Source organism: Aspergillus puulaauensis, chromosome 2 (genome assembly GCF_016861865.1).
Source record: "Aspergillus puulaauensis MK2 DNA, chromosome 2, nearly complete sequence".
In the NCBI taxonomy this organism is placed as follows: Eukaryota; Fungi; Ascomycota; class Eurotiomycetes; order Eurotiales; family Aspergillaceae; genus Aspergillus; species Aspergillus puulaauensis.
The window spans coordinates 4,332,507-4,345,577 of record NC_054858.1 but is presented as its reverse complement, the minus strand read 5'-3'; the positions used below and the strand labels follow the sequence as shown (position 1 = coordinate 4,345,577).

At 51.2% G+C, this 13,071-nt stretch overlaps 3 protein-coding genes across 3 annotated transcripts; all 3 read right to left on the bottom strand.

Annotated features, from left to right (window-relative positions):
* Positions 1-922: 922 nt before the first annotated feature.
* Positions 923-2,694, bottom strand: APUU_21787S (putative C2H2 finger domain protein; the record flags this gene model as incomplete). Its single annotated transcript, XM_041700578.1, has 4 exons — positions 923-1,508; positions 1,564-1,827; positions 1,877-2,580; positions 2,686-2,694. 4 exons carry the CDS (start codon positions 2,692-2,694, stop codon positions 923-925), a joined length of 1,563 nt encoding a protein of 520 aa, XP_041553549.1.
* Positions 2,695-4,071: 1,377 nt separating this feature from the next.
* On the bottom strand, positions 4,072-7,539 carry APUU_21786S (putative C2H2 finger domain protein; the record flags this gene model as incomplete). The annotated part of the gene is made up of 1 exon (XM_041700577.1): positions 4,072-7,539. One exon carries the CDS (start codon positions 7,537-7,539, stop codon positions 4,072-4,074), a length of 3,468 nt encoding a protein of 1,155 aa, XP_041553548.1.
* Positions 7,540-9,095: 1,556 nt separating this feature from the next.
* APUU_21785S (uncharacterized protein) lies at positions 9,096-12,986 on the bottom strand (the record flags this gene model as incomplete). The annotated part of the gene is made up of 2 exons (XM_041700576.1): positions 9,096-10,053; positions 10,282-12,986. 2 exons carry the CDS (start codon positions 12,984-12,986, stop codon positions 9,096-9,098), a joined length of 3,663 nt encoding a protein of 1,220 aa, XP_041553547.1.
* Positions 12,987-13,071: the final 85 nt, after the last annotated feature.

The window sequence follows — 13,071 nt, the reverse complement described above, 5'->3', positions numbered from 1 at the left end:
CTCTATATATATAGCGTGAATACACCACGGCAATTTTATACATCTGGTAATGCAAGTAGTAAGGTTTTTTACGTTGTTTCAATTTGCTGTATATGATTTCCCCCCCCCAACGATGCTGTAGAGGTATTCTTTTGAAGTTGGAAATTGTTGTTCGTGACTCTATATACAGTGGCAGGCTCAACGCCAAAAGACCTGCGTTACCGGGCTTCCGCTTTCGACGGTTCGATAAATGAGACCGGAATGGTACACATTCTGTAGGCCATTCAACTGATCATGGCGGTTTAAAGGACAGTTCCTGGTCTACACTCATGGCATTCTCACGAGGGCTTCCATACTCCGCATACCCGTCGGCATCACTGTCACCACCCCCAACAGGTTCGCCGTCACCACCGCACCTCCCTCTTGTGACATGCGCATCATCATCCCCATGGACTTTGGCCATATGGACTGAGGGAAGGGTCCAATTATCAGTGCGCTTGTCCTTCTTAAAGTGCTCGATATCAATATCATTGAAGCGCTGGCTCCAAGCTGCAAGGCTGCCACTCTGGAGATAGATCGCTCTTTGACGAAAACCGCACCAGAATCGAGGCTCTCCGTTCCATCCCAATCGATTCTTACACACTGAGGGTTGCACCTCCTCGCTGTCGACCTGATGCCGTTGACTCAGATGTTTGGCGTAGGCGTCCTTCTGGTTGAATATGAGTGCACACAGCTGATGCCCCTGCGCAGGTGCCGGTAGCGTAAATTGCCAGCTTTGGGAGTATTGCGATTATCCGTGTCATTTCCAGTCTACCTTGCTACCGAATGTCTTGTCACATTTGAGGAATGTGCAGCCATACGGTCGTTCGTGTCGTTCCTTAGGCTTCCTATAAGTTGTGTTAGATAGGAACTCCGTTGACGCCTCGTGAAGACTTACTTCATCTCACAGTGCAGACGTGTCTGTTTGGGGGAAAAACTCACATTGGGCCCATCCCGCCTTGTTCGAGGCAGTACTGGTATTTTCCTGGGGTGCACCACTGTCAGGCCCCGAATCCCCCGAGAGGAGCACCGATGCTGCGACCAGAATCTTCTGCAGAATTTCACGGTTGCGATCTGATAACTCGCCCTCTTGCTCACCGATGTCCTCGCCTACATGGCCTCGCCTTCGCTGCTGATTATTGATCATTTTTGTCATCGCATTGACCACGCTCACTGCCGCTTCCGATATCATATCATCCATTTTATCGTGCCGTTGTTTGACGGTCTGCAAGGGATCGCCCTCCCCTTGTACATCTCGCATCTCTTCATCAAATCTCTTGATCGAATCTAGCGTTAACATGTTGGAGGGCTGGAAAGCCGTATGGATCGGGGCAATTGGGTCTCGGAACTCGAGGTCAGTGTCCTGGGTCAATATTTCCGGCTCGGGTGTCTGCTGGGCGTGCGTTGGTGTTGCCTCCTCTGACAAGCTGTCGGCCAAAATGGATGCCATATCTTGTGGCTTTATACAGTTCTCATACCATTCGTGCGACCTGAAGAAGCGCATCAGATTTCATTTGTTCCACTTCTAGTTGTGAACCAGCATACCTTCTCAGCAACTCATTGATATCCTCGTTATTGTGCATTCGCGCGAGGTGTTGGCGGAAATTATCGAGGCGAGGCCATTTCTTATTGCTTCGCGGGCAGTTTTGCCCAAAGCACATGTAGAGTACCTTCGGTCCGCGCTCCGGCTCCTTCTTATGTACGCATTTCTTATGCCGTGAAAGGTCGTTGACGGTACCGAACCCTTCTTTCCGCGTACAGTTCGGTTCGTCACACTTGAACAGCTTCCTGTGTCGAGCTTCATGCTTTCTATGCAGGTTAACATGCGCGTCTCTTGCGAGCAGGGTCGACGGCATACCGTTTATCAGACGGACACTTGCCAGTCCATGGGCAACTCGGGTAATCGCATCTGATCGCATCGTGGCAAAGTAGGGATGGTGTCTCGGGCCGTTCCGCAATATCCATGGCCTCGCCATGACGCGTTGAATCAACGTCCAACGGCACCATATTTTCATCTTGTTCGTATCCCTGTGCTTCACGATTCGGACTGCAAGCGGCGTCTACAGCATATGAGGCAGCAATTGAACGTTGCGTACTATATCCAGAGTCTGAGGAATGCACTCCATAACTTTCAGATTCAGAAGGTGCGCTATAACGTCCAGTGGAACGCTTAGTCGGCAAGCCGCCTATTCGTTGGACTGGGCCAGCGCGTGTGGAAAAAGTCACATTGACAGGTGCACCAGTTACTCTGAGCATACTCCATGGGTCCTGCTCGCGCAAGCATCGGGCGTTGAAGTAGTTGGAATGGTCGAGAGATTGTGGCGTCGGCGACGTTGATTGGTCAGGTGGCCACTGGTTGGGGAACGAGGCGTGCCTGGGAGAAAGGTGAGGAAGAGCTCGAGCGTCGGGCCCAAAATGAAGCGCCATCAATGAAGCTGGATCGTATTCGCCGGGCGATAGATCAGAGGAGGGGCCGTTGGGCAACTCGAGCTCGGGCTCCGAGTGCATTGAACCAACACCTTGAAGGACATCGTTGGGGTGACTCCAAGAGAAACTGTGCTCCTGGAAATAATCAGTATACTTGGGCTTTCAATTATATGTACCATTTTTTTTTTGATGGATTATTTTGGTTGATGTCATTTGGGGAAGACTGGGCTGGGTGGCTACCTCATTCATAGTGGCAGTTGGCGTGCCCTGCGAAGCAAACAAAGCTTGTCTCGAGCCGAGATTCTATGAATATAGACCCCGCCTGTGTTATCGACAGGAATGCGACCAGATGGAGGGTGCAGGCAGAGAACCGGGTTGAGTCGGGCAGAGAGGACTCATATAGGCTGAAGGTCGAAAGTCGAAATTGAGCAATCAAGTGTTACAGCAGCGCAGCGAAATGAAATGCGGCGGCGACAAGCGATCGGCCTCAAAAAAGATCTACTCAACTATCCGTACCATCGGTTGGGCTTAGCCTGAACAATAGTCGTGGTGTGTGTGTGGGAAACGAAGGGCTGAAGACCGAGGAGGGAAAAAGCAAAGAGAAGAACGAGATGATGGAGGGCGAGGGAAAAGCATTGCAGGGACAACTCCGGAGTAACTGGCAGTCGGAGGAAAGAGGCTTCGCAATTCACATTCTTATTTCTCAGGACCCCACGCGAGCGAAGAGCAATTAACATGTCGATGACAGGGCGAGTGCATTAGTATACATTACTAGCATACTGCCCGACAGGACTCGTTCGCACCAGGAGTCGGACGACATCAGGCCGGCTCAGTGTGCGCTCGACTGCATGACCGGATGCAGGGCCAGAGCGAGGCATCCGCGGATACGAAAAATTCTTATTCGCTCTTCGTCGACGAGGAGACATTCATGATTTCTTCCCGGATGTCCTGAGCCAGTGTGCGTAAGTGTGCACGCGTGGCTGTGCCTGTAAGGAGTGTCTGAGTTTACTTGCGGGCACAGTCGAGAGTCGAGACTCGAGACCCTCCAGTCAGTGACAGGAGACCCAACTTTTATTTTAGACGTCGATCGCCCAGCTTAGTCGAAGCCATCTTGCTAGAAGCGGGTTTCGTTGCGTTGGACGCAAAAGTAAACATAACTCAGCCCGCCATTCTTGTTCAGGCCAAGGAGTATCCGCAACTGTCAACAAATTCACTGGCCATGTATTCAAGCGGTCATTCATTCGTAAAAGTCAGAGCTGCCTAATTCTACGGCCCCCTGAATATTCTCAAAACCCCAAATGTCATCCACAAAACCAGAAACAGCAACCAAAACGTTGTGCATGTTAAATCGGCCGAAGAATGGCGTTCCCAAGGGGTATCTAGACGCCGATCATGTCGCACAACAATGGCTGAAGGAATAAGGGTAATAATAAGAAAGCCATCGTGTGGATCACAAGTAGCAACATGACAATAAACAAGACAATCAACGGGGCGCCGAATACTCCCCTTTCCACAAAAGCAAATCCATTCCAATGCTAATTCCACCCCCACGATCTGTCAAATTTGTCGCTAGGATATCACAAAAAAAAGGGTCGCTAGCAAATCTAAGTTGATTGAGATCTCAACTCACTGGCCTTGGCCTTGGTACCCCCCAGGATTATACTGCATGTCTGCCGCCATTGGTCCGTGATAGGTAGTATAGTGGCTCGTTGCCCCGTTGGACACGTACATTGCGCTATGTGGATCGTGGTGCATCTCCGTGGGGGACATGGAGAAATCGTTGAATCCCGACACCACCCCCAGGCCTTCACTTGAGACTCCTAGTCGCGGGACGCCGTTGAATGGCGGAGGATAGGAGGCCGGGATTTGATGCTGTGGCATGGTCATTACCTGTTCCTGCTCCCCGGCCGGCTCAGGGGCCCCAGGCATTCCTCCATTATGTGTCGCATACGGTGAGACAACATCGAAATTATTCATTTGGTTGGGCACCGCACCGCCCACGGGCAGAGGGTCGGTAGTGAAATACGGCTGTGGATACTGTGATGGTGTAAAATCGATGTGTGGGCTGATCTCATTCATATCAAACGGGCTGGTTTTCGGGGGGATTGGAGTACTCGTGTTGCCAGTCGAAGCGGCACCGTTGTTATACGGAAAATCCCTTTCGTCAACAAGGCTCAAAATTGGTATCGCCATTTGCTCCATATGCTTGGCCAGATGTACAGTGAGCTTCTTCCAATTTGTACAGACATTGCCACAGAACCGACAGGGTTCTGATTTGGGGCTTTTCGTCGTGTCGTACCGGCAGCTTTCCACCAGGTCCCAAAGTTTGCGGATCTCTCGTTCGCGATCGATCTCTTCCTGCATCTCAGGCGTGATTGGATCGTTTGGGCTTCTTTTTGGCGATCTCTTATTCTTGGGCCTTTTGACTTTCGGTTCCGGCAACTTGTGCTCGCGGACAAGATGCTGCACGAAGTTGTCTTTCCGGTAGCACTTGTGGCGACAATCGGTGAAAGAGCATTCCCACCACTCCAGATGCCGGTGCCGTTCGTTCTCATGTCGGACCCAGTCAGCTTTTCTTTTGAAGGATTTAGGATCAGTGCAGTCCGGAAATGTGCAAGTAAATGGTTGCACGTCTTCATAGATATGCTTGGTCCAATCCGACGGTTTCTGAAACTTTTTCACATGGAAGCACACCATACATTCAAACTCGGCTGGCAATAACTTGACCTGTTGTGGTGGATACGGGACGCCTGGCGGAAATTGGGCTGTGGCAATGGTGGTTTCCCCAAGGGTTCCAGGGCTTTCTTCCGCCTCACCGCGGTTGGGGATTAGGAATTGAGTGTGTGAATCTGCATCTTGAGCGGATGCACGGGGTGGTAAAAGCACCGCCCTGCCACCCATGCCTAAGCAGTATTCACCAGATTTGCATTTGTAGTGGTTGGCAGCTTGGGAGTGTGTTTGTTTGACTTCTATCAGCCTCTTGTATCGCCGAACCTGCTCATGCGCAAAACGATCAATTAACCCAAACTCGAGACGTGGGTTGAGTTCGCGGATCTGCGTTCTAAAGCCTTCTAAAGTCGGAACTGGTAGATGTGGTGGGATCGGAAAGTCCATGACGAGCCCCTTTTCATCGTTGTCATCGTCATCTTCTTCCTCGGGGGTATCATGGTCTGGTTCTACTTGCTTGATCGGTTCGTCGTCCGCGGGCTGGCCTGCTGATTTGATGTTGGGAACAGGTGGACCACCGTGGCTTGTAAAGAGCTCATATAGACCTGGCGCTCTAGGTATCTCACTTATGCTTCTAAATCGTGGCCTGCGATGGTTCCAAAAATTTGCGGGCGTGCTTGGACTTACAGCACTGAGAGTGTCCTGGCCGCCGATGGCTGCCATCGGCGTCGTAGCCCTAACAACTGCTCCAATGCTGTAATTTGGAGACCTTGGGGAAAGGCCAAGGCTCAACTTCCTACCCGAACTGTCTTTCCTTTGGGGGGTTGGCCTACTTTCCACGACCTGGTCTTCGCCTTCGGGGACAGTTTGGATGGTAGAGAGTTCAGATCTGGTACGTGGGCGCTTTAGAATATTGGTCTTCCCATGCGACAAATATTTGTTGAAGCTGAGAAGACTAGGTTTCTTCTCATGCTTCCTTTCTCTCCCATCGCGATTCATCCACTGGACGGATCGGACACTCTGGTCATCACGGTGACGGGTACCCCAAGTGGCGACGCGGGATATAGTGTCATTTTCTCTAGTACGTTTCTCGTATTCAATTATCGCTTGGGTAGAGCTGACTGGCTGCACATATGTCTCTTGCGGAGTCGAATCTCGTTCAACGTCACGCCATGGAGGGGACCCAAGATACTGGTAAGACTCTGGCTCACCCGTTTCTGGGTTGCGCGGTTCAGGGGGAGCAACCTCTGATGTATCGTGTGTCCACATTTCTTCATTCACACTGACAGGGGCTGATGACTCCGTTGCATCATCGGTATAATCACTTGGCTCACGGAGCACAAGGCCTGGTCCTGGGACATCGAGTCGGTTATGTTGAAAATTCGAACTGACATAACCCTCTTGGAGAGACGGGTCCCCGGTGCTTTTTGCTCTCCGCCTAGGGGGAGGATAACCGGTACGGCCCCTCTTGGACTGCAGATAATCATCACCTGCCTCACTACGAGCATCCGTTACGGCCTCGGACCAATGATAAATATCGGCGTTTCTCTCTGTCAACTTTCGCTGGAAGTCCATCTCATTTGGGCTGAGGATATATCCATCTTTTCGCGCATCTGGCGGGAGACCAGAATGGCCAGTACGCATATCTGGAACCCATGACCCGTCGGACGATCTTGGTACTGAAGGGTGCTCTGTCTCCATGGTTACATCTTCTTCCGATGCATTAGAGATACCTCCTGGGGAAAGATGTACGGAGGACTGGCTTGGGCGGCGGTTGGTTGAGAAACTATCTCTGACAGGTGAATCACCCCGTGAATAACTTTCGACCTTAACAATTGGGCTTATTGCTCTGGCCGATTCGGGAGCCTGATGAGGGCCAAGAGTATCGCTCAGAGGCGATGTAATCAGGCGAGGCACGGGAGGAGGATGGGGCCGAGAAAGTCGGTGGGCCCCACCGCCTGTTGTGTCTGAAGATGGGCTTGGATTGTTGGTCAGATTCGGTGTGAGGAGTTGGGAGGGGTTCATAGTCGCTTGAGGAGATGATGGGTCATCATTAAACTGATTTAGCGCGGGTGTCTGTACGTCCTGCGCGAGGGCAACGTTGGGCGGCGACCAGGCGTTCACGAAATCAACTGGAGATGTATGGTCACTCATCCAATCGCCTGGCGGACTTAGGAAATCAGAGTAGGAGGTGCCGTAGCCCTCGTTATTGCCCGGTGTCGATGTGTTGTTGGTGGGGTGGTCGAGCGGGGAGGAAGAGCCATTCCATGCGCTGCCCCGGTCTTCGATGGGCGTTAACCTGATTCCAGATGTCTGGAAGTCCGATTCAGGGTCGGCTGCAGTAGAAAGGTATAAATTGGAGAGTGCTGGTTCTAAATTCCTATCGGGCGATTCTCGTTGCACTAAACGGGGCGAAACTGCCGACATCTTCAGCAGAAGCACGATGTTGACGTGGGAACTTCGTCACGGCAGCTCCGAAGAGAAGGAGCGAAACTTTGCGTCTTTTCTTTCCAGTGGGCACTCGAGTCTCCGATGAGGTACCTGTCACTAGTACGCAGTAAGAAGGGTGAAGAGTGACATGTCTAACAGGTTGTAGATGCGATCGGGCACAGGGACTTTTAAACGAGATCGGGCAACGGATCGGAATTATTATGTATAAGAGGACGAGCTACCAAAGTTGCCCGAACGCCGGCACAGATCTAGGTCATTCAGCTCTTGTCCCGGGGGGAATTTCGAGCAGTTGATAGAAATATGGAATGTTCTGGTCCAATAAACAAGATGACGTCGAAGGGCGGAGTGCAGAAGAGGCACGAGTGAGCCAGGTAAGGCAGTATGAGAAAGAGAGACAGGCTGAGGAGGGCTACTGTAGGTGAGACAAGGCGGACAGATAAGAAGCAGAGAGAAGAAGCAAGGCTGAGTTGGGGCCCTGAGAAGTCGAACAGGGGGGTGGGGAGGAATGGTGACAGGAGGAGGCTCTGAGGGGGAAAAGAGTGACGAGCAGGGCTGAAGCTGGGAGCGAGCAGGCAGACAGGCACAGACAGCCAGCGAGATGGAGGGGATGGATGCGACGAGGTGGGGGACAGAAAAAGAAAGGAGAATGGATATTGGAAGAATAATGAAGGCTGCCTTGTGAGCACGACACTGTCGGCGCCAAACTAGAGGCTGAGAATGGACAGCGTCTCAGCACACCGGCACAACGCTCCATCCCCGCCATCAGGCCAGCCTCCTTCCTCTTGGGTGGTTATGTTGACATCCAAATCCAATGCTGTCCATAATTCCATATCCACTGGAGCTGGTTCTCCCGTTCTTGACTCCATCCCCACTGTCTCCACTGCATATTGGCGACGGAAAAAAACAACCCGATCTTGAAACAAGCAGATGCCTCGTTGCAAACGTTCTCTTGCATGGAATATACACTTGCGTTTCTTCTCTATTTTTCCCACGAATTCTCTGTGCTGGAAATGGGCTGAATCTGCCCGTTGCATTCCAGGGTCCAGTCTTAGCCAAGCCACCGTACCGCAGCCACACCTCGGGTCCCAAGGCAGATTCAGGACATATCTGACCACCATCACAGTACGTATTACTACAGTATTCTATTATGCCTCGCACTAGCCACACCGCTAGATACTGACCTCATGCTACGGGCAAATTAAAGAACATTTATTGCTATCGAAATATACTCACGTATATTGGACCAACTAAAACGGCGCGTTCCTTACTAAATTGACTCCGAACATGTGATTGATTCCCTGTAATACCCCATAATGCTATAGTCGCTAAACTGCCGAGCAAATCAAAGAAAAAATGTTGGATAATAGACATAAGACAGGCGCACGAAGAGAAGACAAAATCGCAATGGAATACATGATTCACTTGGTGAAAACATCAAGTTGAAGAGATATAGACAAAAGGCGTGCAAAAGAAACACAAAGGAAATGATTCAAGAGTGTAAGTGAAAAGTCTCCTCCTACCAAGTGGCGAGACTATACAGTCCCAAAGTTGGCTCCGGTTGCGCCTTCAATGAGCGTATCATTTGGCATATACGGTATCTCGGTTGGGAGGGGCGAAAGTGGTTCAGAATAATTCGATGCGCGAGACTGCCGCCGAGAAGAGTTACCTGCCCCCGCCAGCGCATCTGTAGACTTCTTCGCCAGCTCTTGTAGTCGTGCAAGGATGATAGGGGAGTCAGAGTAAAGCACTGCACCCTGAGAGTACGTGCAAGGGTTTGCCTTGCTTTCATCCCCGATGAAATCCTCGTGGGCTGCTTCTCGAATAATCCTTGGGAAAGGACGTAGGACCACATGACGTGCAAGGTCTGCCTGGGAATCACCAGAGTCATGTTCCTGTGAGATCTCATACTCTTCCCAGTCCTCAGTCGGGGAATTGATGTCCTCAGGCCCGGGAAGGGAGGCAAGTATCAGCTCTCGCTCCACACGCGCATGTCTCCATGTTTCCGCCGCAAGCTTCACAATTTTCCGAATTCCCGTGAGAAGAGAATCCATTCTTCGAGGGTCTGCAAGGTGCTTTAGGTGGTTGCTGATTTCGTCCACGATCACGGCGGCGACGACATTGATCGACTCTTTCGCGTCAGAGGTTGTATAGGCTGCTTTGAGTGTTTGCTGTCTCCAGAATGCTTCGCGTCGGACGGATTTACGGCGGATATCCATCGAGAGCATCTGGAAGAGGATATCTGCTTTATCGTATCTCCGCCCCAAAGTGAACAGGAATGGGTGGAATATGCGGTAGGTTAGTGTCTTCGAGACAACGTGCTGTACGTACGCCGACCGTAGTTCGCACGATGCTGGTGTGTTGTCAAGGAATGACGGTAGATCTGGCGGAAGCTTTGAGAGAACCTCCTGAGGAGGATCAATTGGAAGGTACGAGAAGTGCTCTTTAGAGAGAGTCACAATAAGACGTTGGAGTTGACCGAAGCAGTCTAGACTAGATTCGCATTCTTATCAGAACAGGTACATTTATAGCGTTATCGACATGTCATGGTCCTCGTAAACAATCTATAGAGAAAACAAAAGAAAATATAGAGAGCGGATGTTGGTCATGAAAGAAAATATTGGAAAGAAGTGCTTTCGTAGGTGATCATATCGAAATAAAAAAAGATGCAAAGAATGAACGAGACTGAGAACCGAATGGATCCCAACCTAGCCAACTTACAAGAATGTATCGCCTTTCGTGCTCTTGAGGTCAGTAGCTTCTCCAAGGCTATAGAGAGTCTTCTTCAGCCTGTCGCAGTCTTTACCCAAATTTTCAATCGTAAGTCGCATGTTGTCGGTTGAATGAACGAGTTGTTTCTCTTTGCCGAGAACATCCTCCTCTAACCGCTTGTTCTCCTTCTCACTGTTGGCGAGCTCCTCGGACTTCTCAGAAAGTTGAGTCTCCAAGCCAGTTCTCTCCTCATTCCAAACGCGTTCCATTTCGTTGACCTTCTCCTGATGGCTGTTCTCGAGAGATTCGACCTGCTCAGTATGCTCCTTCCGAGTGTCCTCCAATTCCTTGTGCTTTTGTTCGAGTTCCTCTTGGGTGGTTGCGAGCTCTGTCAGCTTAGCGTCGAACTCGGCTTGCAAATTATTATGCGACTCCTGCATCTGTTGTTTCTGCTGTTCGTACTCTGTCTTCATCGCTTCTTGCTGCTCCTGCAATTCGGTCTCACGGGTCGCAAGAGTCTCTGCCGCCGCTTTCTCATCTTCTGCTTTGATCTCCTCAAACAGTTCGGTCAGATCCTGTTTCTGTATCGAGAGCGCTTCTTCTTTCTCGGCATCCTTCTCTGCACGCTGCTTTTCCAGTTCCTGGTCGTGTGCCACACGCTCCTCCTCAATGTTTTCGTTAAGCTTCTTGACCTGCTCTTGGAGCCCAGTTTTTCCTTCCTCGGAGTCTGCGAGCTTTTCCTCCATGTCCTTTCGCTTTTCCTCCATGTTGCCAAGCTCCATCCGAAGTTCGTTGATCATATTCTTTAGTTTGGTTGCTTCCTCGGCACTTTCGTTCGCCGTCTTGCGCAGCTGATTTTGTAACGCTTCGATAAAAAACTCCTTGTGCATCAATGCCTGCTTGTGCTGGCTTTCCATCTGCTTGAACTCGGCTTCGCGAGACTGAAGCTTGGTTTTCGTATGCTTGAAGGTCCCAAGAAGGCGGTTGATATCCGGGATAGCTTCCTGAATTCTTTCCAAGAGCTCCCGAGCGTCTTCCTGGTCTTGGGGAATAATTGGACCTCTACCTGAGCGCTCATTTTCGTGCCCATAACCTTGGTCTCTCATTCCCGAGAATGGATTTCCGCCGTTAGGCGCCATTGAGCCACGCTGCATAGGATGCGGGTGCGAAGTTGGCTGGTAGTAGCCATATTGAGAAGGAAAGAACCCCCCAGAGCTCATAGGGGGTGACTGGTAGGCAGAAGCATAGCTATGAGAGATTGAAGGAGGGAATGACGGAGGCATTGGAGGTAGAGGTGCGGTATGAGGAGACATCACTGGGGAGGTATATGCATGGGACAAGGGACTGCTCACTTTGGGCAGGGGTGACGAGGACTTGCGGACAGGAGACTGGTGTATATGTGATGAGGATACAGGCTTCTGGCGTGGAGAGTAGGGTTGATCTGCTGGGTAGGTTTGTTGATACAACGGAGAAGCACTAGGCGGCGTAGGAGGTGCCGCCCTCGGAGCCGTGAATACAGCATCTTTTACGGGCGGAGCATGCTGGGACTTGGGCGACGCAATTGGTGGTGTAGGAGCCGTGGGCGGAGGAATGGGCGGGAACGCTTGTTGCATATCGACGGTATCAGCGACACTTATAGCGGCAGGCGAAATTGTGCGTTGCATTGGTGAAGCGGACTTGTATGACGGCGAAGCAGTCGGTGGCGCAGGGGACTGAGGCTTTGAAACAGGAGGGGTTACCTCCTGTGCCGGATCAATTGTACGTTCAGGTCTCATCACGGCCTCTACATTTGCAATTGGCTCTGGCTCAGTCGCCGGTTCGTGAACTGACATCGGTTCTGGCTCCTTGGCAGGCTCGGATTCGTTAACGGGCTCAGGTTCTGTCCCAGAGGCGAGGGTAGGGGTAACTTCAGGAGCAGGAGCAGGTTCAGAAGTTGGCTCAGATGAGCCTGACTTGGCAAACGGGCTGGTAGAGTCGTGGGAGATGTCAGTGTCTTTCTTTGTGGGAGAGCCCTCCTCTTGGGGAGCCGAAGCCTTAGTCTGGTCGTTTTCTTCCGAAGCTGGCCAAAATTCAGTAGGTTCAGTGACAGTCTCTGGGCCAGACGTGAACACAGGTGATTGTGGTGCAGTAATTGGCGATCCTTCGGGTGGTTCTGTAGGATTGCTTTGTAGCGCCGGGGTGTCGTCGTTCTCGTTCTTCGTTTCGATTGAACCAAATTGCCCCCATGCGCCGAAATTTTCGTAGGTCGGCTCCTGAAGATTCTGAACCTGGGTAGCACTCATATCTGTGGATTGATTTGACCGATTTTCTGGTTCAATAATTTGAGTGAAACCATCGATTTTGGACGGTGATTGCTGTTGGTCTTCGAAAGCAGAGGGCGTCTGAACTTGCTCGGTAGGCGGCGCTGGTTCCGTTTGTAACTCTTTCTCAGGCGCAGACTCAAGTGTCGGTAGAGGCTCTTGCGAAGGTTCCAACCCAGCTTCCGGCGCAGCTTCTGTAGTAGACTGTGGTTCGGGTTCTGGTGTAGGCGCCGCGGTTAGATCAAGTGTGTCTTCAGGAAGAGGCGTTTCTGCTGCTAGTTGTTGCTCGTCGAGTCCGGTAGAAGGAAGCTCAAGCTGAGGCGTTGGAGCGTCTGAACCCTCCTGAGCTTTGCCCTTTTTATTCTTCTGCTTGCCGCTATCGGCCTTCTTGTTCTTCTTGCCCGACTTTGCCATTATGACACAGGCCCAAGTTCAATCGGATAGAAGAAAGACGTGTTTCCAGTAACTGGTTATCGGGGTCTGTCAGTTGATGCTCGAG